A 25574-nucleotide genomic window follows, 5' to 3' on the forward strand; every position below is an offset into this window, starting at 1 on the left:
TTCCATAAATGATACCAACGCATCAAACTCATAATATTTTGATAGCATCAGCAGCAGTGACTTCAGTTTTGTGTTGCAACCCAGAAGGGATGCAGGAGAGCTGCCACAGCCTCTGAGAAACAGCTGCCTGCCACAAGGAGCCATTTCCTGCAGGCTGCAGGACTCAACAGGAGAGATCCAGAGGCTGTCACAGAAAAGTCTTACGGCATTCACGTCAAGGCAGCACAACAATTTCTTCTGAGCCATGTTTCAAACCACTGAGAGCCTGTTTGGTTTGCTGTCGGTTGTTTTGCTAAATGAGCAGCACATGCAACAGGTCCTTGATGTAACAAATGCCTCTGCGCAACTGAACTCAGCCTGTGCTACATCTTCATAGAGAGACCAGGAAGGTGGATTTCTATGGACTGGTGAAGCCTGTAAGAATGACTGAGAGCAGCAAGCACTGGCACTTCCTAATCCTTAGACCTCCCCAGGGCAGCTGGCCTCAGCTCAGGTCCTCCCTCTTTGCTCCTCTGTTAGCATCACTTGAGCCTTACACATCAGTTTTGCAGAGCCTGCACCTCGTGCCAGACCTCCCCAAATCATCTGCCAGATAAAAATCCGTTATCTTATAGCGAGGAGATAAGGAGATTCAACTTGCAGGCTCACTGTTTCTCAGATACGGATAAAAGAACAGACCAAAGCACAGCCATACAGCTGTTCTTCCTTGGAAGAGAAATCCAGCTCCTCCAGAGGCTTCCACAGACAGACAGGAACCAGAAGGCTCCATGAGAACTGGCACCACAGCCAATTCCAGGCCTGCTCTCCACGCCTGCCACGCTCCTTGCAGGCACTGTTGGAAGGCTGTTCTATTTCATAGAAAACCAAGCACCTGAAGACACGGCCACGAGAAAACCAAGGCACCAGGAAATCGAGAGGAGCAGAATGAACAACAGCTCTTGGAAGCTTCAAAGCTGAGCACTCCTTAAGAAGAGGATTTGATGCTGCAGAGGGATGGCAGCCTACACAGACTGGTCAGTGCCAGGCCAGCCCCTCACTCACAAACCACCCCCCGCCCTCCAGTCACCTCATTAGATGGTTGCACTGGAAGATCTTGGAAGGCTTTTCCAACCCTCTGCTTCTATGATCCCACGACAGCACGTCCAGCAGCATCCAGCCCAACGCCACCACAGCTCTTTATTTAGTGGTCTCTAAACTGTTACAGTCTGCAAGTTATTACATAGCACTTAGCAGCATCTTCAGCATTAAAACCTTGGTTCCTGATAAGCAGGGCTAATTGCTTTTAATTTACTTTTTATTTTTTTTAGATCTCGTGCAACGCGTTAAGAGACAACGGGGATTCATTCTGCCATCTGTATTTGTATTCGTGCCCTTCAGACTTGCTTGCAATAAAAGCTGCACCATAAAGCCACGTGATGGACGAATCCTTGTGACAGTGCCCCAGCATTCCAATCTGCTCACTCAAAAATGGGCATAAGCAGACACGTCCACCCGCCAGACAGAACTAAAGCTGGTCTGTTTGATCAGATACCATATTTACTGTGAGCCACCCTAGCACAGGTGACGTATGCACTAACTGATGTGACCCAGAAATCTGAATTTCTTCGACTCGAGGCATGAGGACTGATGAAAGCCACCTGATAAAACAAGATCAAAGGCAGCAGGAAGCAGAGCATTTTTCTTTTTTCATACAATAGCTTTATCTAATCCCCCAGCACTGAGCTCTCTGCTTTTTCAGCAAAGATTAGCATATTTAAAAGTACTAAACTCCATAATCTCTGATCATTGAGAAAAGTAATTCAATTAAGGCGAGGGCTGGTGAAGCTGCCTTCTTGCTGGCTACCTAACGCCGCATCCTTGTACTACAAGCTGGGGAACAAAATGAGACGGAGAAGGAAAGAGAAGCTTCTTTGAGCTGGACAGGGATTAAATTGCAGGCTGGTGATGGATCCACACGGAGCTGAGCGCAACCACTGCCATGGAGAGGCAATGACTTGCAGTAAATCCTGGAAGGAGCTGCCAGTGACCTTCTGCCATTGCACGGAGCCGCAGCAGGGTGTCATTGCTCGAGGAGCTGCCACAGTGAAAGCACCAAGGGAAGGGGGTGGAAGAAACCACGGGCAATGGAAAGGCTTTGGAAACTGGGGAGCGAGGGGAGAAAGGGCTTTAAAAACCTACCAGCATCTTAGCATAGAGAATCTGCAGCTGGCAGCAAGCAGCACAAGCAGGAAGAATCGCTGCAGTCACACGGAGCAGACCTACCACAATATGGCTGAGGACAGCAGCAGAAACCTGACTGCATCCACAGCAACCTCAGTTTCAGATGCAAATAAAGCATCTCCAATCACTCCCAGGTCCTACGTGGCAATCGCTGGCCACACAATCGCACCTCGGGGCTGCAAAACACGCACAGCAATGAACTCATTAGGGATTTCTTAACCAAAACATACTTATTTATTGAAGAGACTGCATGCAGTCAGCACTGACGGTCTGATCTTAGCTCGCTGTGGCTGCTCAGGCAGCTACTGCTGCATCGCAGCCCTTGGTAACACCTCATTTGCCATAGTGAAGCCCCTGAATGTAAATGAAAGAGAAGCATCCAGCATCCCCACAAGCAGCAGGAGAAGATCTTTGATTACGGCCTTCCAGCAGGGCAGGAAACCTTTCAGCTAAACAGGAAGCAAAGGCAATAATCCACTTCAACAGTTGTGGAAAGAGATATTCCCATTTGTAAAATCTGCTGTTGGAAATACACATAAAGATATTTCTCCTTAACCTTCAAAATGGAAAACGGCAAAGGGAGACACACGGATGTAAAACCCACTGGAACTCCCTTTGCAGGATGAGAGATGCTTCTGTATTACTGCCACGCTAACGAAGATCATTATTAGGACATTTATTCTTCCAGGAGCTGCTTGTAATGGGAGAATCACAGAACTGCAGGGGTAGGAAGGGACCTCTGGAGATCACCCAGCCCAACCCCCTGCTAAAGCAGGTCCCCTACGGCGGGTTCATGAGCTACTCATGCTTCAGCTGGTATAAAAAAACACACAGAAACCCACAATGACAGCAGCATCTGTAGTGACCGAACCCCAAAACACAAAAAGCCATTTCCCCACTGCACTCAGAGCCACCTGGGCGCAGCGCAGCCACGGAGTCATCGCTCAGCAGCTGAGACAAAGGCAGGTCGGAGCCTCAGCACAGCTGCCAGCAGCTCTGAGTGCTTCCTTAAAGCCCCAAGGCATCTGCAAGCTGGTCACAGCAGCAGGGCTGGGTTTTTATAGTTATTAAATACACGTTTCCCCACGTTTTAGGCCATTATTTAAGGCCTTGTATAGACACAAATGATTAGCTAAAAGGGGGTGGGGGAAGAATCAGGCTAGAGGAAGAAGGTATCTGAAAACATCTGTTTGAATAGAGAGATGGGAAATCCACATGTGAACGAAGAGCTGCTGAAATTTAAGGTCTGCATTGGCAGCTCCCACAGAAGCATAATTAAAGTCAGAAATACAGTAAAACAAGCAAACGCACAGCTAGAGCTTTAAGTTCTCCTTGTTAATTAGCTGGGGATGAAGTAACGATTGAGAAAAATAAAGAAAAAAAAGACCAGACCACATCTGCACAACCCTCCTCTCCAAAAAACCTCCTAAGATGGCTGGCCAAACAGCACCCCAGCGAGTGGATCAGCTGACTTACCCAAAAAGAAATGCCTAAGTTGAGGCTGAATTTGCTAATAGGAAGAAGAGATGGGGGAGGAAAAAAAAAGCAGAAAAAATAAGCGATGATTTAAATGGGGCGGACAAAAGGAAATCGCCCACAGGAGGGGCTGGAGAGGCTCCACGTCCATTCAACTCAATGGAGGGAGTGCGGGTCAATGCAATCCAACGGCAACCCCAGCCCCGAGCTGGGGGCTGCACGGCTGAGCACGTGAGAGAGACGGGGGGGGGAGAAAAAAGGAGAAGGAAAAGCGAGCCAACAAAACACGATGACGTGTTTCATCACTGAGAGCAAAGGTGGATCCAGCCCCGCACCTGGGGCGGCTCTTCCTTCACAGCGCTCGGCTGGTGCAGAAAACACCACAGAACGAAGGCGGCATCTCCTGCCAGAGATAAAACGCCGCAATTGGGGTCCGCTGAATCAGCAGCCGCCTCTGGAGATGGGGTTGTTTTTTGGTTTTTTTTTTGGCTTTTTTTGTTTTGTTTCGTTCTTTTGCTTGAAATCGGCACACAGCAGCGCGCAGTTCCCAACCCAGCGGTAGCAGAGGGCAGGCAGGGGGCAACGGCTCTGCTACAGAGACCACAGGGAGGCAGGAAGGGAAAAGAGGGAAGGGGGGGGGGGGGGTGGGATCCCCTCACAGCGGCGGTTGGGGGCTGAAGGGTTGGGGGATGGCGGCACGGGCCGGGCCGTGACTCACCGCTCTGCTCTCCCAGGAACACCAGCTTGAATTTCCGCAGCGGGTTGCCGAAGTCCCCGCCCGCCGACATGATGATGGTACCGCCGCCCCGCTCGCTGGCTTTCGCTCCACTCCACGCGGTTGGGATCCGCGAATTTTCCTCTCTTTTTTTTTTTTTTTTTTTTTTCTTGCCCTACTTCCTCCCCTCAGGATGCGGGTAGGGCCGTGGGATCGCTCCCCCGGCCGGGCTCGGGGAGGTGGACGGCGACGGATCGCGTCGTGCCGCTGCCGCTGCCGCTCCCCTCAGGGCCGGGCTCGGTCCGCCGCGCCGCCTCGCCTCACACCGCCGCCGGTCCCGCCCCGCCCCTGCGCACGCGCGGCGCCGCCCCGCCCCCTCAGCGAACGTCACGCCGCGCGCACGCCCCGCCCCTTCCCCTGGAGCGAGCCAATCCGAGCGAGAGGGCGGAGCTTAGCTCCCGGCTTAGGGTGGGGCGCCCATTTCAGACCGGAACGATGGCGGCGCGCGGTGCGTAGCTCCGTGAGCGCTCAGACGCGTCAACTGAGCTCCAGTGTCTGCAGGGAAAGGGCACCACCGCCTCTCTGGGAATCCCGCTCCTCAACACACTAAATAACTTTTATATCATAGAATGGCCTGGGTTACAAAGGAGCTCAATGCTCATCCACTTCCAACCCCTTGCTGTGTGCAGGGTCACCAACCAGCAGCCCAAGCTGCCCAGAGCCACATCCAGCCTGGCCTTCTTCACATGCCGAGCTGTGCACACCGCAGTGAGGAGCAGGGATGGCATCCAAGCACTTCCCAGCTTGGAGAAGAGAAGGATATGGGGAGACCTCATGGTGGCCTTCCAGTACTTGAAGGGAGCGGATAAACAGGAGGGGGAACGGCTGTGTGTGAGGGTGGGTGGTGACAGGACAAGGGGAATGGCTTGAAAGTGAGACAGGGGAGGTTTGGGTTGGATGTGAGGAGGAAGTTTTGGAGGCAGAGGGTGGTGAGGCACTGGCACAGGTTGCCCAAGGAGGCTGTGGATGCCCCATCCCTGCAGGCATTCAAGGCCAGGCTGGATGTGGCTCTGGGCAGCCTGGGCTGCTGCTTGGCGACCTGCACACAGCAGGGCTTGGAGCTGGATGAGCGCTGTGCTCCTGTGCAACCCAGGCCATTCTATCAGCCCATGATTCTATGATTTTTGCTGCTGTCTCAGGGAAGGGAAAAAAAAAAAAAAAACCAAAAGCTCTGCAGTTTGTGCAGGTAATTGCTTTGGGTGATCTCCAAGTCTGCATAAATCAGTGTCACTGCTGCTCAGCCTCTTGAGGCCTGGAAGCAACTGATGGTGCTCCAGGTGAAGAGATTCTCCTCCAATCCCTCCTCTTTTTGCACCTCCTTCCCTGAGTCTCACGAATCCCCAAATCCTCCCCCATTTCAGCTCCAATGTGGCACATCTGAAGCAGACTTTAAAACCTCACACATCTATTTTCGCTCTCCCAGAATCCAAGGCCATTTCCGAGGCAGCCGCTCAGTGCCTCTGATCAGCGCCTGAGCCCCCACCCTGTGTGGGGCCACGGACAGAATACAGGAAATTCTTAGTGACCTCTGCTGTTTCCAGGTCTCCAGAAGCAAACACAGCCCAGCCATCTCAAGAGGCATCTCTGGGAGTGGGGATATACAGAGGGACATCAAACTTCATAGAATCACACAATCACAAAGGTTGGAAAAGACCTCTGAGATCCCCAAGCCCAACCCCAGCCCACCCCACTATGCCCACATCCCTCAGTGCCACATCCCCATGGTTCTGAACACCCCCAGGGATGGTGACCCCCCCCTCCCCGTGCAGCTGTGCCACTGCTTCACCACTCTTTGGAGAAGAAATTTTCCCTAATACCCAGCCTGGCCCTTCCTGGAACAACTTAAGGCCATCACCTCTTGTTCTATTCAAGAAGCACCTGGATTACACTCTCAGATATATGGTGTGATTTTGGGGTGTCCTGTGTTGGACACCTTATGGGCACCTCCTTACCTGGATATTAATCACAGAATGGCCTGGGTTGCAAAGGAGCACAGTGCTCATCCAGCTCCAAGCCTCTGCTGTGTGCAGGTCACCAACCAGCAGCCCAGGCTGCCCAGAGCCACATCCAGCCTGGCCTTGAATGCCTGCAGGGCTGAGGAGCATCCACAACCTCTCTGTCCAATATTCTGTGCTTCTATCACTGCTTACCTGAGACAAAAGACCAACATTTCTGAAACAGCCTCATGGTCAGCACAGGTCAGTGGTGCAGGACGGGCCCAACCCAACCAGCAGACGGGTTGTGTGGGGCAGTTGGTTGCCAAATGTGTGCTATTCCAACACATTCTTGTTTGGGTTCATTGAAATAGGTCTTTGTTTGAAGGAAAAGAAAGAAATCTGGGTCTTTTTTGTAATTATTTTTTAATGAACTGCAACTAGTTGACTGGAGGGCTGCACAAGCAATTGGGCTTCTAATTACAGGTTAAAAATATACACAGTGACCACAAGCCTTTGCTAGAGACAGCCAAAATGCAAAGGTCTCAAAGGAGGGGGGGGAAACAAAAAGTGAAGTCCTTGCAACTGAAGGCTTAATCCTCAACTGGAGGATTCCTTTTAGATTCCAACTCCTTTTAGAGAGAGCACAGGGTGAGCTCCTTGTGACAGCACAGCATATTTACAGCAGCACACCCCAGTTTTACAGGAGCAGCTGCTGGGGACACACAGGAGCCTTTGGGACTTATGCCTGAGGAAATCCTGAACCCCACCTTGGGGCAGGCCAGACCTTTAGCTAATTTTAGCCCATTTTGCCCCATTTTGCTTGGTTTGCTCTCAAGGTTCAGCAGAGAGGAGGCTCTCAGCTGCATCCCATCACGTGTGCCCATTTCATCCCATTTAAACACTGCTTTTGGGACCCCCCTTGCTGGTGCAGCATTGCTCCCTCCTGTATGTCGGTGTAATCGCACACCGACCGATTCTCTCTGATTCAGGTTACTGAGATTTAAACACAAAATGGGATTTTCAGAAGCACTCACCCTCAAGCTTCCCAGGGCTTCAGCTGGCTTCAGCACCTGCTGTTCCCATGAATATCTCAGCGTGGCTGCCTGGAAGGAGGACGTGCTCAATCACAGAGCCCTTTAGGGGTCTCAGCTCCTGCTTGCAAGTTTTATTCACGTTGGCATCGATGCAAATCTGCTGTGATTCAGTCCACAAGGTTCAAACAACGTTATGCAGGGTTGCCTGTAGGGATTCAATGCACCCTCACCTCTAGGACCAACACAGCCTGATTGCAGATTCAGATTTCTACCAGGAAACAAAGGTTTTCCTCCAGTTCTCTTTCTGGCAGTTTGCTCCAGAGCCTCTTCTCCAGCAGTCAGCAGCACTCACTGGTCTGCGGGTGTTTGGAGCTGATGAGAAGAAATCTCTCTTGTAGTCCTAAATTCTGTTTTCCAGTGTTTGGTGGAGTGTCTTCCAATAGTATCCTTCCAATACCTGTAAGGAGCGGATAAACAGGAGGGGGAACAGCTGTGTGTGAGGGTGGGTGGTGACAGGACAAGGGGAATGGCTTGAAAGTGAGACAGGGGAGGTTTGGGTTGGATGTGAGGAGGAAGTTTTGGAGGCAGAGGGTGGTGAGGCAGTGGCACAGGTTGCCCAAGGAGGCTGTGGATGCCCCATCCCTGCAGGCATTCAAGGCCAGGCTGGATGTGGCTCTGGGCAGCCTGGGCTGCTGCTTGGCGACCTGCACACAGCAGGGCTTGGAGCTGGATGAGCATTGAGCTCCTTTGCAACCCAGGCCATTCTGTCATTCTATGAAACTGCACCAACAATCCAGGTGCACAATGAGGTGCTTTGGAAACCAAATGCTCTATGCTTTCTATTATTGATCATTTAATCTGTATTCCCTCAATATGATTAATTGCTTATCTAAAGTGCATTTTTCAGTCCTTGAACTGCCTAGAAAAAAAAGTGCATTTAATAAGTTGGCTAAATGCAAATAAGTTTTAATACAGGCAGTTCTCGTTCTGCTTTGCACCTGGCATTTGGGAGCCTTCCTCCCTTGCACATCACCATAACACTGCTCATTATAGCTGCTCTCCTACACGATGGGAAAGAATAATCCAGTCCAGCAGGGATCTCAGACTCATTCAGCATCGTTTCAAACACGTATGTTGTCCTTGCCTGTATACCAAAATGGATTCAGAAATCCTCCCCGTTCATCCAGGAAAAGCAGGTGCTCTCTACCAGGGACAAACCTCGACTGCTAAAGACAATCCTTTTTATCACTGCTCTGTCCAAAAGCTTTCTTCAGTCTCAGCGTCTCTTTATAATGGGCAAATGCAACACTTTGCACTGTCTGCCAGGGAGCTTCAGCCTGAGGCAGGTCTATGAAAGGAGATTTTGAGATAAAGCAATTCAGGGATCTGCTTCCATTCACTGAAGCCGCAGGCGATCGTCCACTGACTCCTGCAGGGACTTCACACGGTCCTAAGCAGCACTGCAGAAGACAGGAGCTGAGCACATCAGAGGCTGTTTTATTCCAAGTTGAACTGAAATGCTTTTCTTGTTTTTGTAATCAAACAAGTCAGAAAAGAACTGGAGACTTTCACGTGCTTTATCCCAACTCTCCCAGGACCACTTTGCTCATCTGCACAGCACGACAGAGTGGATTGAGTGAGAAGGGGCAGGGGCAATTAGCAGCCTCGTGGGTAGGCTGCAAACCACTCAAGCATCATCTCTGCCAGCATTTGTGCTACGTACCACAGCAAGCCATTACAGGGCACACCGCCGTGCGACAGGGAGAAACCTGCAATGAAGGAGAAGAGGATGCATGCAATAACCCCTCCAGCAAAGCCTGCTCATGGCTCCTCTCGGTATCTGGGGGAGACCTGAGAGAAAGAAGAGACCTCTGGGGATTTTTTTAGCACAGCACATAGGAGGGGTGTTTTGGGTTTGGTTTCCCACCAGTGGAAAGTAACAGTTCAAACCCTTGGGTTGTTTGGTTTGGTTTTTTTTTTGCTAGCAGTCACCAAAAAAAAAAAAATAATAATAATAATAAATGCAGGCTATGCTCCTGGAAACAGACAGTCTCAGCAGGTACTCAGTTACCTAGCTATGAAATGATTCATCAGTCAAAGAAAGGCATGACAAGAACTAGCAGAAGCTTCTGGGAGCAGAAGCTGGAGCACATCCAAATTGGAGACAGGGCCCCCGGTTTTCACAGAGAACACGCACAGCCAGCAGGAAAAAAACTGCCAAGAGCCATTCTGTTGCAGCCAAGGCCTCAGCCAACTCCTATCAGCATCTCATGACCACTCTGCATCTGCAACCTGTCACCCTTGCCATCTTCTCTGTAGTCATGCACTGCAGTCATGCGCTGCCTCTCCTGCAAGTCCCACCTGCAGCTCTTCAGGTACTTCACCACCACGATGGTCCTCTTCCAAACCTTCATGTTCAACAACTGCTCCAATGTCTACCATCAGAGCGAAGAGGCTGGCTGCTCCTATGTTATCTTCGTTGTACTGTGCATCACCAACCAGCACTACTTCGTGCACACTTGATTCTGCACCATCTGGCCAGCACACTTCATATGGGAGCTGCTGCAGACACAGACAACAGAGGTGCTCATGAGACTGAGCTTGAGAACAGGGAAAAGACTGAGGATGAGAGTGAGATACTCACCAGGCAGGAGCTGCATCTGCAGGAAGCCAGAACAGATGTGGCCACCGTGGGTCTGGGAAAGGCCAAGTGCCTGGATCCCACCATCAGGCCCAGAGAAGCAAGAACTTGCCTGCTTCTACTGGCTGATGGATGAGGCTGAGAAGCTGCAGGAGGTGCTGAGCCATGGCTGATGCTGCTGACCACATGCTGATGTCCACCTTCAGGGAGGAAAATACAGCCCAGAGCCTACACTGCTACCCCAGGTTAGTAGGTGATGGCTGAAAGGGTGATGAGGCACAGCCATAATGGCTGGGTGGCATTAGAGTGTGAGTTCCTACAATCAAGCAGAGCTGTGTTGAAAGTTACTTCAGTTACAGGAGCCGTCTGTGAAGAAGGAAACAGTCTGTCAAATCTGATTTTGCTTCATTTGACTTTCTGTTGAATTTCTGCTGAGCAAGTGGCTAAAAGATTCCACTGTAGTAAATTCCAAGGCTGGTAGCCAAATTTCTACTCTTGACAGCAGTCAAAATCTTTGGAGTTCTGAAGACAGGTAACAATGACACAGACCTTCTGATAGCGCTCAGATGCAAGCTCCATGAGCCTTTTCAGGCTAAAAATGAACGAGCAAAAGAAATACCTAACAAAATTTGGAACACCAGTTGGCAGCTGTGTAGCAATAGCATGAAACCTTTTCAATCATCACTGCTCACTCAGTTGTGTAAAGTGAAGGAAAAGGAAGGAATTGTGTGACAAGCTGATGCACATAATTGAGATGTACCTCATCTACATTAGGTTACATCTTGGATCTAGAGAACTAACTTGATGTTAAAAGCTTTTCTTCTCAAACTATCCCTAGTGCAAGCAAACCTGCGCTCTTTGTCATGGCTGTCGGGTGAAATCCCCAGTGATTGGTAAAAGGGAAACATCTTCACTGTTTTTAAGAAAGGGAAACATGAAGATCTGTGGAACAACAGAGCAGTGAGCCTGGGAGGATCATGGAGCAGATCCTTCTGGAAGCCATATTAAGGCACATGGAAGACAAAGAGGTGATCCCAGACATCCAGCAGGGCTTCACCAAGAGCAGCCTGTGCCTGACCAACCCAGTGGTCTTCTATCATGGAAGGAGAGCGTTGTTGCACAAAGGAGTGATAGATACCATTTAGAGGGACTTCCACAAGGCATTTAACATGGCCCTGCACCACATCCTTATCTCTCAATTGGAGAGATGTGAAGGCTGAACTATTCGACAGATAAACAACTGGTAGAAAGCTGCAGCCAGAGGGCTGTGGCCAATGGCTCCGTGTCCCAGTGGAGGCAGTGATAGAGCTGTCCTCTAAGGGTCTATCTTGGGACCAATGCTCTTCAGCATCTTTATCAAGGGCACAGGCAGTGAGATCGAGCATACCCCCAACAAGTTTGCTGATGGCACCAAGCTGAGTTGTGCAGTTGATACAAAGATGCTCAGAAAGCCAAGCAGCTCTCTTGCAAAGAAAAGCTGAGGGATCTGGGCTTGTTCAGCTTGAAGAAAGGACTCCAGTGAGACCTTTCAACACTTGAAGGGAGCTTATAAACAAGACTCACACTGACTTTTTGTGTGGTCTGGGCTTCAGAGTTCACAGAAGGAAAAACAGCCTGCCCTGAAGGGGAGAGTCAGACTGAACCCAGCTCAAACTCCACCACTGCTCCTTGCTCAAAGCACCTGGAGTTATCAAATGGCTGTAATCGCCAAGGTGGCCACACCTGGGGCTCCAGAGGTGAGGTTAAAGGGCAGCACAATGTCTGTTCCACATCAGCAGCTCTGTCGTGTCCAGGAAGTGCCACAAAAACACAGCTCAGATCTGGGAGCCTGCATCCTTGCAAGGCATGGAGGTTGGATACAAAGATGGTGCAGATCCCACCCAAGGCTAACAAGGTGGAAGTGCCAATAGCCTCACATGGAGTACAGAGCCCATCTGGGCTGTGTTCTTGTATGGACCTCGTTCTCTCACCTTTCTTGTCTTCCCTTCGTGCATTAGATTGCAATGGAGACGCAGATCCAGCATCTCAGGAGCGTCAGAAGCTCCACTCACTCAGAAAGGCAGTACAGGGGCTGACAAGGTGGATCTCAAAGCAGGAGGCAAATGTATGAGTCTGGTCAGCAGTGAAGAGGCTTGCTATATCAATGAACACTGATGATCTGGAAAAAGAGAGCGAGAGAATCTATCATGAGCCCCGGCAGCTCCAGCCAGAAGCAATTGGAGCAGCGATCAATCAGCACTGCATTAAATCCTGATCTGAAACCACACTGCCAGGCAGCTGCTGCCCATGAAGCGCAGCTCTGAGGTAGGGGCTTAGAAGCAGAAGCACCTGTGACACCAAAAAATGGGAAACTGGGACCAGGAAGGAAAGGCACAATTAAAAGCATAGGTGAAATCAAGTCTTATGTTGGAGGTGGCCTGACAAAGAAGAGGTAGGGCAGCACATTAAGGAGAGTGGCAGAGATAGGAGCAGTTTGTGAAGGGACGACTGTTCCTAAGCCACCTCCAGACTACTGGGTTTGGTAGCACAGGGCCACATTAAAGCCAACTCCTCCCACCCAGGAGTGCCAGGCAGACATTGCTGCCTACCTCACCTCCCAGTGGGAAGCACATTACCTACAAGGGAAGGCTCCTTCTTTCATAGAATCATAGAATTACAACGTTGGAAAGGACCTACAAGATCATCTAGTCCAACCATCCTGCCATTACCAATACTACCACAAGCCACTAAACCGTATCTCATAGCTCTTCATCCAGTCCATCAGCATTTCCATTTAAGTTACTTTAAGAAGCAGCCACAGAGATACAAACTGTTGTCAGAGTGCTGGCAACAAGGATTTACAGCCAGCCTTAAAACAAAGCAAAACCACAGCAGTTTGTGTTCACTTTTCCCACAAGCTGAACGCCTGCCTGCAGCAGGGCCTGAGTGCCTCATACTGAAACCTTCCCTCGTTTCCAAGCCACTTGCAGCACAAACTCAGCTGACCCCAGAACAGCAACGTGGATGTTTGCTGAGGGCTAAGGTCCAGTCCTGCCCCTGCAACCACTTGTACACGTAACAAATACCACTTGCAGTGCTCGGGCCACGCAGCAGGGCGGCTTTAGCACCGTTTCTCTCAGCTCCTCTTGGGCTGGGACTGGACCCATGTCCCTTTCCCAGGCTCCAGGATGGAGCACGGGGCTGATGAGCCCCTGCCGGGTCCCTGCACCGATCCTACAGCCGACAGGGTCAACGTTATACCGGCCGAGAGCTCCTAAAAGTGGATCGGTCAGCGCTGAGCTCCCATGAGCTCCGCCAACCACCCACCCTCCTCACAGCCCCCACAGTGCTGCGGCTAACATGGCCGCCGCGAGGCGGGAACTGCGCAGCCACGCTCAACATGGCGCCTCGTCGGTTTGATGGACGTAGAGGAAAACCAATCAGCTTGCGAAGAGGGAGAGAGGAAGACCAATCAGCTAGCGAGAAGGGAAGCAGAAAACCAATCGGTTCGCGGAGGGCGGGCGGTGGGTGGTGTGGGGCGCCACGTCGCGATGTCCCGTCTGTGAGGCCGAGGAGCAGCGTCAGTCTGAACTCATTCCGTCCCTGTATAGTCCTGCATAGTCCTGCGGTGTGCAAACGGTTATGGCGTGTTGTGTCAGAGTATCATAACAGCTGGAAAAGACCTTTGAGATCCCCAACCCATCCCCACCATGCCCACTGCCCGTGTCTCTCAGTGCCACATCCCCACGAAGCACCTCCAGGGATGGTGACCCCCACTCCCCGTCCCAGCGCTTTACAACAGGGCTCCACCTTGGGACCAGTGGTCTGTAACAGCGTTTTCAATGTCACAGCAGGATTGAGAGCCTCCTCAGCTGCTGATAAATGACACTAAGCTGAGTGGTGCAATTGAGACGAGATGGAGGGGACAGCGTTCAGAGGGAGGGGGAAAAATGGGGGGAGGGTCCAGAGGAGGGCATGGAGATGCTCAGATGATGGAGCACCTCTGTATGGGGACAGGCTGAAGGAGCTGGGGATGTTCAGCCTGGAAAAGGGAAGGCTGTGAGGAGACCTCACTGAGGCCTTCCAGTGCCTGAAGAGAGTTGATAAATAGGAGGGAGAGAAACTTTTCACACAATCTGATAGTGATAGGACAAAAGGGAATGGCTTTAAACTAAAAGATGGGCAATTTAGGTTGCGAGCAGGAAACCCCCATCCCTGCAGGCATTCAAGGCCAGGCTGGATGTGCCTCTGGGCAGCCTGGTCTGCTGATTGGCAGCCCTGCACATAGCAGGGGTTTGAAACTAGATGACCATTATGGTCCTTTGCAACCCAAGCCATTCTATCATCCTATGATTCCATGAAATTCTTTCCCCAGAGGCAACGAGGCCCCAGCTCTGCTACCCAGAGCTTCAGAACTATGGGTGCCCCCATTCCTAGGGGTGATGAAACCATGGATGGGCACTGAGCAGCCTGAGCTGGGGGGCAGTCAGCCCACAGCAGAGGGTGGGGATGGGAGGGAATTAAGCTCCCTTCCAACCCAGCCATGCTGTCATTCTAACTATACATTCCATGATCTGCCCCCAGAACAGAGGTGATGCTGACAGCTCAGCAGTTCCCTGGGCTCACCCTTGCTCACCCTTGGCTGCGATACCGCCTTTTTTCCCTCATGCACCCCTCCCTACCCCTTCCAGAAGATCACAGAATCACAGAATGACTTGGGTTGGAAGGACCTCAAAGATCATCTAGTTCCAACCACTCTGCTGTGAGCAGAATTGCCAACCATTAGATCAGGCTGACCAGGAAACTCTCAAGCTTGCCCTGGAACACCTAAAGGGATGGAGCATTGACAGCTTCTCTGGGCAGCCTGTTCTCCCACCACCCTCTGAGTGAAGAATTTCATCCTAACATCTAACCTAAGCCTCCCTTCTTTCTGGTTATATCCATTCACCCTTATCCTATCCCTGTCTATCTGTGTAAGAAGTCAGCCCCCCTCACATAAAATCAGAATCACAGAATAGCCCACATTGGAAGGGACTTCAGGGATCATGAAGCTCCAACCCCCCACCAATGCAGGGCCACCAACCTCCCCATCTCACAGCAGCCCAGGCTGCCCAGGGCCCCATCCAACCTGGCCTCCAACACCTCCAGGGATGGACGGGGCATCACAGCCTCTCTGGGCAGCTGTTCCAGCACCTCACCACTCTCTCTCTAAACAACTTCCCCCTGACATCCAACCTCCAGCTGCCCTCCCTCAACTCCAAACCATTTCCCCTTGTCCTGCTGCCATCTCCCCTTGCACAGAGCTGACTCCCCTCCTGTCTGCAGGCTCCCTTGAGGCACTGCAGGCTGCACTGAGGTCACCCCGCAGCTTCTCTTCTCCACGCTGAACAAGCCCAGCTCCCTCAGCCTGTCTTTGTAGGGAGCTGCTGCAGCCCTCTGCTCATCTTTGTGGCTCCTCTGCACTCTCTCCAACAGCTCCCTGTCTTTCTTGTCCTGGGGGCTCCAGACTTGGACACAGTGCTGCAGATGGGGCCTCAAGAGCAGAACAGAGAGGGACAATTCCCTCCCTGTCCCTGCTGGCCACCCCTCCCCAACCCCAGCTGCAGAGGTTATGCCCCATTGCCCTCCCGGTTCCTGTTGGGAGGTGGGGGCGGAACGCGGGGCGCGGGCTGCGGGGCGCGGCGGAGCGGTGTTGGGGGTGCACCGCCGGGGGAGCGCTGTGAGCGACGGACGCGGCCTTGCGGCTCTGCGGCCCTGCGGAGCGATGAGCGCGGCGGTAACGGCGGGGCAGGGGCAGAAGGGGAAGGGGTGTGTGTGGAGGACGCTGCTCTGGTAGGAGGGGAGAGAACGGGGAAGAGAGGCCCAGACCTTGCCCTGGTGCCATGCTGTGAAGGAGGGGGGCAGAATTGGGTCGGTGCTGGGATCGGGACGGTCCCTGCCCCTTTTTGGTGCTGGGGGTGGTCTGGCAGTTGTGGCCCAGTTCTGACGGATATGGAGACAAACAGCTTCTGGTACCCCGGTGGCCTTCCTTGCAGCCCGTGGATGGGGCAGAGATCTTTACTTCTCCCTGGACACCCAAGGATGGAGCACTGACACCATGGCAGCCCCCATCCCATCACCACCTCAGGTTCTTCCCAGCCTTTATTTCTCTGGTTATGAGATGAGGAGATGTGTAATTAGCCCTCTCCTAATGATGCAGCCTGCAGGGTGATGGTAATGGTAAAGCAGAGCTCCCTGTTTCTCTGCACCTGAGTGGTTGATGCATCGTAGAATGATAGAATGGCCTGGGTTGCAAAGGAGCACAGCGCTCATCCAGCTCCAAGCCCTGCTGTGTGCAGGTCGCCAAGCAGCAGCCCAGGCTGCCCAGAGCCACATCCAGCCTGGCCTTGAATGCCTGCAGGGATGGGGCATCCACAGCCTCCTTGGGCAACCTGTGCCACTGCCTCACCACCCTCTGCCTCCAAAACTTCCTCCTCACATCCAACCCAAACCTCCCCTGTCTCACTTTCAAGCCATTCCCCTTGTCCTGTCACCACCCACCCTCACACACAGCCGTTCCCCCTCCTGTTTATCTGTTCCCTTCAAGTACTGGAAGGCCACCATGAGGTCTCCCCATATTCTTGTCTTCTCCAAGTTGAAGAAGCTCAGTTCCTTCAGCCTTTCAGTGGTTGTTGGAATGGTGTTGTCACTGCTCCAGAGTGAGGGTGTCAGGAGAAGGTGATTGTAGTCATCCTCATCCTTTTGTCACTTGTCTCTTTGTTGTGGCAGATCAGAGGGCTTGGGGTGCAGTCAGAGGCTCTCAGGTATTGTTTCTGTGGGTGTATTCTGGGAAACACCAGTAAAAACTCACTAAATGTTCACCTGGTGGTTATGTGTTACAGGTGCTGTGCTTGAAAAAGGGAACATTGCTAAAGCAAGTGTTTGCTCTCAGCCGGTGAGTCATAGAAATCAACTCCATTAAATACAACACAGTATAAAGTGTTAAGAACACCTGGTCGCCTCCACAGGCTGTGTGAGAAACCATACAGTTTTTAACAAGTAATTCTTGCTGAGGAAAGGCTTTAAATTGGGGAGGGAAGGCTTGGATCTGATGTCTGGGAGCTGAAAGGTTGAAGGTTGAGGAGAGAGTCTCCTCAATCATGGAATCTCATCCGTGGCTGAGGGACATGAGGATGTGAGCCTTCGTTCAGGCGGTTTGGCCACGTGTGTAACATTTCCACAGCTGTGTGAAATGGGAGTTTTAACAATAATCTTCTTTCCTACAGAGCAGCAACACCCAGAGAAAATCGTCTGTGTGCTGCAGGTAAGGCTTCTTGTTGACTGCATGCAAGCCAAAATTTTATCTACCCTAAATAAATACTTTACATTTCAGCATTCCTGTTTCCTTCTGAATGTCTTTCAGTCACAGTTGGGCTGGTTATGTAGCCAGAATCCATGCTGTTACCCCTGTGCCTTTTTTTCCTATTTTTTTCTCCTGCTTCCATGTTCCTGGTTGAGCTGATACTTCTGTTCGTGGCTGTATGCTGACACCATCCAGAGCCTGTTGGCTGTATTACTATCCAGGAATTTACCTATGTCAGAGTGAGGTCCCACTTTAACATTTATTGAGCTGGTGGAGTCCTCTGTAGCAATTTGATTTTGATATGGAAGCATCTGTGCAGCTTAGGTCCTTGGTGTTCAGTTTCTCTTTGCTGTTCTGAGCTTCGCTTATTAAAGTGAAAGCTGTTGAGGGTTTCATTTGACTCTGGAGAAAGAAGTGTAAATAAATCCCATGATTTGATTTGACTTCCTAGCGCATGCATATTTGAACAGGGCTGAATTTAAAATGAAGTGAGGCTCAGATCCATCATAATAGCATTACTGCTGTCACGTGAGAGGAGACAGATGTAAGGTTTCATCAATACCCTCACCATCCACTGCTCTTTTCTTTGTTGTTTGGCTGAGAATTTACCTGGGAAATTTACCTTTAATCTCTTTTCTCCCTTCCTGCTGCTCACCACTAACCAGCTTGGTATTGTAGCATGCTGGATGGGATATGCAGGCAGCTCAATGAAGCTGCTGAAGCTTCCCCCAAACAACTAAAGACAAATTCATGCCCTCAGCACAGATTCTGGGCTCTCAAAGCACCAGTAGCTGTTTGTTAAAAGATGTTTTCAGCTGAATGGCATACGTGGTTGCTCTGCTTTCCTTTTCAGGTGATGCACTTGTGAGTTACCACAGACACTACAGATCCCGTCCCACGCATGGCATTGGGAAGTATAAACATCTGCTCCCAAAGGAGGTAGGCACAAAGACCTTCCAGCTGACCCATCTGTGTACAGTCTGACTCAAGCATTGGTGTTATTACTTCTGTGGCTGATGAACCGTGTTAAAAAGCAAGCAGGTGATGGCTTACTGCTGATTCTCTCAGTAGAGAATGTTCTGTCACATGAAGTACAGCACTGCATAAATGTATGTATCTATTTTGTCCAGTACATTCTTGTTTAATCTCAGTCGTTTGGGGGGAGGAATCTCTTCCTAATGATGCATTTGACAGAGCACCTTCAGATGATTGCTGAACGCTGTGAGCAGGTCGTATTTGCATTTTAAGTTTTCCACATTCTCTGGAATTGGGACAGAAGACAATTTTTGCAAAATGAAGAAACAATAACTCATCCAGACAGCTGCCTCGAAGGCAGGGGCTTGGATTGAAAGCAGGTTGATTTCCACTCGTTGGTTTCTTCTGGAAGGAATTAATCATGGCATGTGTGTATTTTTTTTTTGTGTGCCACTTCTGTAGTGCTGCCATCCAAGAACTGAGCTGCTCGACTTCTGAACATCTGCTAAGATAATGTCATCCCAGTTTCAAAGGCAGGGAAAATGAGCACAGATGGGCTGTGATGTGCTCAACGTGGTTCAGCAAACCTTTGACAAATGAGAGTATGCTAACTCAACCTCCTGTGTTAAGCAACAGTTAATGTCTTGTATTTCCAGCTGCACTGGGGGAAAAAAAAAATGCTTTCTTTTCTTTCTTTTAATACAGGTTCCAAAGAGAAAAAGGGATAGACTACAGATGAAAGAGATAAATGTTGGCACTGAACATGAGTACGGAGATATTAACATCCAGATGACTTCCTATGATATGTGTCTCGTGGAGCACTTTGCTCAGTATGTGCATAAACTCTGCAACCACTTGTCCATTAGAGTGAATGAAAGGTATAAAGAACACAGCTCTGTGTGTTTGTCATCCATTGCAATCAGTTTACAGTAGGCTGTGTGAGGCTTGTCACTGAGGATAGCTTGAGTAAAGGGCATGATATAATCTCTGACAGAAGCTCACTTAAAGTCCCAATCTTCCATCACCTGGAAGTTGTTCTCTTGGTGCTCTCTTTTATCTTGTTTGTCTACAGTTTGGGATGTGTGAGGCTGCAGTGGAATTGTTTGGGCTATGACTGAATGGATCTCAAGGGAAAATAGCTGTTACCTTTTCTTCCTTTGGGAGGGGAAAAAAAAAAAGCCTAAAGGCTGTGGATGTTGTGTCCAGGAATGCAGGCCTAAGTGCTGCTGATTTGAATGAGTCTGAGGATTGAGACAGAGCTTCTTGGCTTCAGCAGTGCATCTGAGGAGCTGGAATCACTACACTGCTGTAAGGAAGTGAAAATACTTACTGGTGTTTGTCTGAAATAGCTGTAGGTGTACCTCTGTAGTCACTGGTCCCAGCTTGAGGCTGGTAAAACCCATCAAAAACCATTTCCTTTACGTTCGTTACTTTGAACAGTCAGCCACAGATCTGAAATCCTCTGTCTGTAGGTCATTTTAGTCCCTCTGTGATGTTTTTGCACCAAAAGCTGTGGCATAACAGCAGCTGATAGGTGTCTGTTTCAAGGATACCCAGAGACACTGAGCAATGGGAGTGCTGTCAGCAGCAGCGTGCTTGAAAGCATTTGCAGAGCAACCCCACAGCAACCCCACGGCCTGGGGCTGTTGGGCAGCAGGATGCAGCCTGTTGCTATTGATATTTTGAACATCAGGTAGGGAAGCTGAGGTATCTGCATTAATTTGGGGGTCTGATCCAGTCTCTGCACCCCTGTTAAATCACAGAGGTGAAAATAATGTCCTTTGAGTGACGTGTTGCAGCAGTGTTGTCAGCTCTGTTCCTAATGGGAATAGAAAGACGATTGCAAAATAAATAAGAACTTTTGCTTTAAAGCTCTCCTTCAACTATATAGGACTTAAAAGTTCTCTTTTTGAGCTTGCATATGATTCTGTGTAGCTAAAAGAGCTGCAGTGCTGCAGGGTTCTCCCTTATCTCTTTCCAGTAATGCTCCCAGCTTCTGCCAGTGCTTGATTTGCAAGATACATTGTTTGCATAATTAATTTCTCATGAAAAGTTAATCTCCTTCCACATTCTCTGCTGCTGGAAGTTGATTTGTTCCTGTAAAGCAGTGCCAATCTCTCCTCCCCATCCTAAGCACTGACTGTGCTTCCTGCAGCTACGCGATGCCCACCAAAACCAACGAAGTGCTGTTCTTGGAAGAGCGAGGCTCCAAAATGCAGCTGGATGCAGTCCTCACCACCCACCAGAGGGTTGTCCAGGTATGAGCTGCTGGTTGCTGATAGTGCTGCAGCTCTTGTGCAGCACTTCCTATCTCAGACACTTTAACAAGAGGAGTTAAGTCCCTTGAACAACTGAAAGGTGTAATTTGTGCCTGAAGCACTAAGAAATCTAATTAGATTTCTAGCTAAAGGCTACTCGTGAAGTAGAAGGTAGAGAAGTGGTTCCTGGATCGTCATAAAGGGGGGTGGCCAGCAGGGACAGGGAGGGGATTGTCCCCCTCTGCTCTGCCCTCATGAGGCCCCATCTGCAGCACTGCATCCAGGGCTGGGGACCCAATACAAGAAAGGCAGGGAGCTGTTGGAGAGGGTGCAGAGGAGGGCCATAAAGATGAGCAGAGGGCTGCAGCACCTCCCTACAAAGACAGGCTGAGGGAGCTGGGCTTGTTGAGCATGGAGAAGAGAAGCTGTGGGGTGACCTCAGTGCAGCCTGCAGTGCCTCAAGGGAGCCTGCAGACAGGAGGGAAAATGACTGTTTACGAGGGTGACAGGACAGGGGGAATGGCTTGAAAGTGAGACAGGGGAGGTTTGGGTTGGATGTGAGGAAGAAGTTTTGGAGGCAGAGGGTGGTGAGGCACTGGCACAGGTTGCCCAAGGAGGCTGTGGATGCCCCATCCCTGCAGGCATTCAAGGCCAGGCTGGATGTGGCTCTGGGCAGCCTGGGCTGCTGCTTGGCGACCTGCACACAGCAGGGCTTGGAGCTGGATGAGCTGTGCTCCTTTGCAGCCCAGGCCGTTCTGTCATTCTGTGATTCTATTTCACCCAATTTATTGTCTGTGTTCTGCAGAACAAAGAGTAGAAATGTCATGTTTGAGGACAAACGATTGAACAAACTCCATGAAATGTGGAAATACTCTCAGCATCAGCCAGTTTCAGAATTGTACAGCTAGTTAAGTAGGTGTTTCTCCTAAGTGACAGTTCACTAATGCATACATATAGCATGTTCCTGTGCTGCATGCTGAGCATCTGCTGAATTATTCTAAACCTTAACAGACTGTTGTTCTAGAGAGATTTGGTGCAAGGTTAACACCAGGGCTTGCAAGTTTGCCATGACAGCTTTTGTGTAGAGTCTCACCTGAATGAAAGAGAACCAAACCAAGAGCTTTGGACTGTGCTGCACATGAGGTGTGCACACAAAGCTGAGTGCTTCTCTAATGAGGGACTTGGGTGCCCTGGGCTGATACTGAAATGGATTCTTTCTCCGTGCCATTAGTAAAACAAGTCTGTTTTGCATTTGTTCTGCTCCTGAAGCACTTTCTTTCTTCTTTCAGATCAGCAGATTGAGCTCAACGTTTGCTCCAATATTCTTGGAAATTATTCAGAGCAATCAGCCTGAAGGGGTCCATCTGTTAATGAAAGAGGTATGCTTAATTTTACCCGTGTGTGTGCATTTAGAGGGCAGGTATGATGCATGATGTGAATTTGCTTTGAAAAGCACAGGGACCTGGTCCTGAGGCTGCCAGTGTCTGCTCTAGAGCTATGGACACCCAGCATCTCCCAGAACCAGGCTCTTGGTCTGTCAAACACCATTCCTTTTAATACTTGATGGGAGTTTTATTTCCCACTCATCCTTTTATAATTAGTGCCACAGAGGGTATCTGCCCAGCCAGGCCCATAGATCTGTAGGAGATGGCAAGTTGCTTTCCTCTGCTCCTGTGGATTCCCTGCGACTCAGAAGGGAATACTCTTCTTTGACAGTGCCTTACAACCTCTTACCTGGGAGTCACCAGGAATTTCATGGAGTTGGTAGCAAAGCTGGGACTAGAAAACCAAATATTGTGTTCTGTTCTGATGGGATTTGCTCTGGGAAGGGTTCTGTTTTCTGCAGAAACCACTAACAGTTTTCTCAGCACTGAGGACTTCAAGACAGAATTACAGTCCCTAAACAGGACTCTTAGTGCACCAGGCATAAGGAGATACTTTATGCTGTTTTATGTGTAGACAAAACAGTTCCAGGAAACCTCTTTTAATTCAGGGCCTAAAAAGATTTTACAGCTGGAAAGGGAAGGCAGCACACTGAATTCAAATGTAAAAGCTGTTTTCTTACAAGGCCTTTGTAGAACATTTAGTTATCTCCAGCTCTGCAAAAACACAAGGAATATAGGAGGAGGTCTCTTGAGTCCAGTAATCTCCTTTGCTTTGGTCACAGTCTTAGGACTGCCATCTGATAGCTTTGTCTCCGGAGGGAGAAGTGTGACATTGTGCCATTTGCAAAGTCATTGCAGTCTGATGCAAGGTGCCCAGGGGAAAGACTTGAGCTGGCTCTGTAAAGCTGGCAACACAGAGAGAGATTAAAGCTCTGGGATGCCCTACAAAGCTCTGGAGGAAGTGGCAGGACTCTGTAAGGACGTGGATGCAGAGCTGACAGGCAGTGGCAGAGCTGGGGCTGTCCAACTTCCCGAGCACAGTGCCAGTGCTCAGTCTTTCAGAAAGTAATTTCTCACTCAAAGACTTTGGTTTGATAGCTGAACTTAACACATGGCTTTATGGTTCTATGGCTTGCTCCCAGTTTTCTGTTTCCTGTGTTATTTTTGATCAGAAATACTCACATCCAAAATGCAGCGGTGAGGAGGAGCCTTCAAGGCTGAGCTGGGGCCACAAAGGAGTCCCACTACCTTGGTTCAGCTGACGTTTCAATCTTTCACTTTTCAGTGATGCACTTTGAGGGAGGGTTTATCTTTCTCTTGATTTGGAAAGTGATCAAGGTGATTTTTGATGTGCTTTTTCTTTTCCTCTCTACAGCACACGGAAACTGACTTCAAGAGCCGACTGAAATCCCGACCAGAACTCGAAGAGCTGCTGGCCCAGGTGAGCTGAGGTGCTGGAGAACACTCTGTCCATTCCAGAGCCATCCCTGGGAACGCAAGGCTGATCTTCCTCAGCTGCTCAAGCCTCCAGAAGGTTGACTTTGTGAGCTCTGTCCTGACAAGGAGAAATTTCCATCGTTGGGAAGCATCTCTTCTATGAATCTTAACAAGGACAAATACATACCTTTGTGTCTGACTCCTTTGTGCTGTGAATGAAAGGGATCCACAGTGAAATTTGGTTTCTCAGTTCTCCTTTTTTGGCATGTTTTGGTTTGTGAACACGACTGTTTCAGCCTACAGAAGTGTCTTAAGTTAATAATGATAACCTGAATTGCTTCCTTAGACAAAACTGCTCAGATCTAGAATTGGAGGCTTAGAAATATAGAATCTCGAAATCTGCAACTGGTTCTTCTGTCAGTCTGAGCAAGGTGAAGCCAGCAGGGATTCTGCTGCAACGAGAAGCCCCTCTCCTCCCAGGACAAAAGACTCCAAACCACTTCCCCATCATTGCAACCCAAATTCTCCCAGATGCTACTGCTGTGGAAGGCACTGTCGTGCTCTTTTCTGCAGCTGAAGGCTGGAACGTTGTGTTCTCATACACCTGCAAAGATCAGAGCTCTGCCAACATGAATGGAGCCTCAGAACACTGGGAAGTTAGGGATGAGCATCCCTGAGCAGCTGAACAATTGCAGCATAACAAAAAAAACTCAGCAGAGGGAGGAAGGTTGGAGCCATCTGTCAGGCAGTGTGTGCAAAGTTACCCCTTGATTTCAGATTTGCCTTTCACACCATTAAAGACACACGTTTCTCCCTGGATCCCTCAAGCCAGATCATTTGGAAAGGGAGAAATCACTGTGCCTTGAAAGCAGGAAGTGCAGAGCTTGGGGAATTTCCCAGAATGGTGCACTGAAGCAGGGAGAGAAAGTAAAGCCTGAAAGTGTGGCAAGCTGTCAGCACTTCAGGAAGCAGAGACAAAAGCTGTTTGCAGAGCTGCAGCCCGACAGCTCCGTGTCAGCACAGGAATACTGATCATCCCTGCTTGCGCTGAGCTCCAGACCACCTGTCTGCTCCTTCCCCCAGCCCTGGCTCTGTGCATTGCAGTGCTGAAATGTGGGAACAGAGTTTGGCTGCTCCAGCAAAACAATCCCAGAACGGCTTGGGATGGAAGGGACCTCAAGGATCACGAAGCTCCAACCCCCCACCAATGCAGGGCCACCAACCTCCCCATCTCACAGCAGCCCAGGCTGCCCAGGGCCCCATCCAACCTGGCCTTGAACACCTCCAGGGATGGACGGGGCATCACAGCCTCTCTGGGCAGCTGTTCCAGCCCCTCACCACTCTCTCTCTAAACAACTTCCCCCTGACATCCAACCTCCAGCTGCCCTCCCTCAACTCCAAACCATTTCCCCTTGTCCTGCTGCCATCTCCCCTTTCACAGAGCTGACTCCCCTCCTGTCTGCAGGCTCCCTTGAGGCACTGCAGGCTGCACTGAGGTCACCCCGCAGCTTCTCTTCTCCATGCTCAACAAGCCCAGCTCCCTCAGCCTTTGTAGGGGAAAGGAGCTGCTGCTTGTAGGTATCCACGTGGACACAAAGTGGAAGAGGTTGCAGCACCCAAGTTTCTGCTCTTCTCCTTGTATTTCTGAATGCCTAAGGCAGGGAGGTTGGAACTGGGTGATCCTTAAGGTCCTACCAACCCAAACCATTCTGTGATTCTAAAGCTGCTTTAATTTAGGCTGAGACCACCTGATCATACCATCCGTTGTGTAGGTATGCTCTAATCAAATTTCAGCCTTATTTTGGATGCTTATAGGAGATTAGAAAAAGATGTATTTTCTGATACATTTCATCAGGAAATGAGCCATTTCCTTGCTATATCTGGGGTCTGTAGAAGACCTACAGAAATCTCAAGTTTCCCTTCCAAACCAAGAGAGGATTTGAGTCTGTTTTTACAGCTCATTTGCCACGAGGTTCAGTGGGGCTGCACCTCACCTCCCTTCTTCTCCCACCCCAAATATTTTTGGGCCTTCCCAGAAGAGAGCAGCTCACCCTCCAGAGGCTGAAAGCTTTGAGAAAGGCAGAGTGGAATCCTGGTGCGAGTAACCAGTGCTTT

The 25574-nt window shown here is 50.1% G+C and overlaps 2 protein-coding genes and 1 long non-coding RNA gene across 12 annotated transcripts in view; 1 reads left to right on the forward strand and 2 right to left on the reverse strand.

Moving 5' to 3' along the window:
- The window catches only part of RAB6A (RAB6A, member RAS oncogene family), a 58144-nt gene extending 53399 nt beyond the window's left edge, over nt 1-4745 (reverse strand). The window contains exon 1 of one of the 2 annotated variants that reach the window (XM_052699397.1): nt 4415-4745. In XM_052699397.1, coding sequence (XP_052555357.1) covers nt 4415-4484 — 70 coding nt within the window. In that variant the 5' untranslated portion in view covers nt 4485-4745. The remainder of the gene's footprint in view (nt 1-4414) is intronic. The other variant, XM_052699396.1, reaches the window with a different exon arrangement.
- A 1489-nt stretch (nt 4746-6234) lies between these two features.
- Nucleotides 6235-16038, reverse strand: LOC128088672 (uncharacterized). 7 transcript variants are annotated; one of them, XR_008210338.1, is made up of 5 exons: nt 12054-13433; nt 10087-10675; nt 7715-10004; nt 7443-7511; nt 6235-6621 (listed from the first exon to the last, which is right to left on the reverse strand). It is a non-coding gene; the product is annotated as an uncharacterized LOC128088672 (long non-coding RNA). The 7 variants fall into 7 exon arrangements; XR_008210334.1 differs by having other exon boundaries at nt 7443-10004; XR_008210336.1 differs by lacking the exon at nt 6235-6621 and adding an exon at nt 15931-16038 and having other exon boundaries at nt 6807-10004; nt 12054-12241.
- MRPL48 (mitochondrial ribosomal protein L48) lies at nt 15714-23658 on the forward strand. 3 transcript variants are annotated; one of them, XM_052699389.1, is made up of 8 exons: nt 15714-15838; nt 16944-16996; nt 17328-17365; nt 18258-18343; nt 19085-19257; nt 20535-20637; nt 21927-22016; nt 23398-23658. In XM_052699389.1, the coding sequence occupies exons 1-8, from the start codon at nt 15827-15829 to the stop codon at nt 23470-23472; spliced, it is 630 nt and encodes a 209-aa protein (XP_052555349.1). In that variant the 5' UTR covers nt 15714-15826; the 3' UTR covers nt 23473-23658. The 3 variants fall into 3 exon arrangements, with proteins under 3 accessions (XP_052555349.1, XP_052555348.1, XP_052555350.1); XM_052699388.1 differs by having other exon boundaries at nt 15790-15844; XM_052699390.1 differs by lacking the exon at nt 15714-15838 and adding an exon at nt 15943-16189.
- Nucleotides 23659-25574: the final 1916 nt, after the last annotated feature.

The sequence above is a fragment of the Tympanuchus pallidicinctus genome, unplaced genomic scaffold (genome assembly GCF_026119805.1).
Source record: "Tympanuchus pallidicinctus isolate F22 unplaced genomic scaffold, pur_lepc_1.0 scaffold36, whole genome shotgun sequence".
Lineage (NCBI taxonomy): Eukaryota > Metazoa > Chordata > Aves > Galliformes > Phasianidae > Tympanuchus > Tympanuchus pallidicinctus.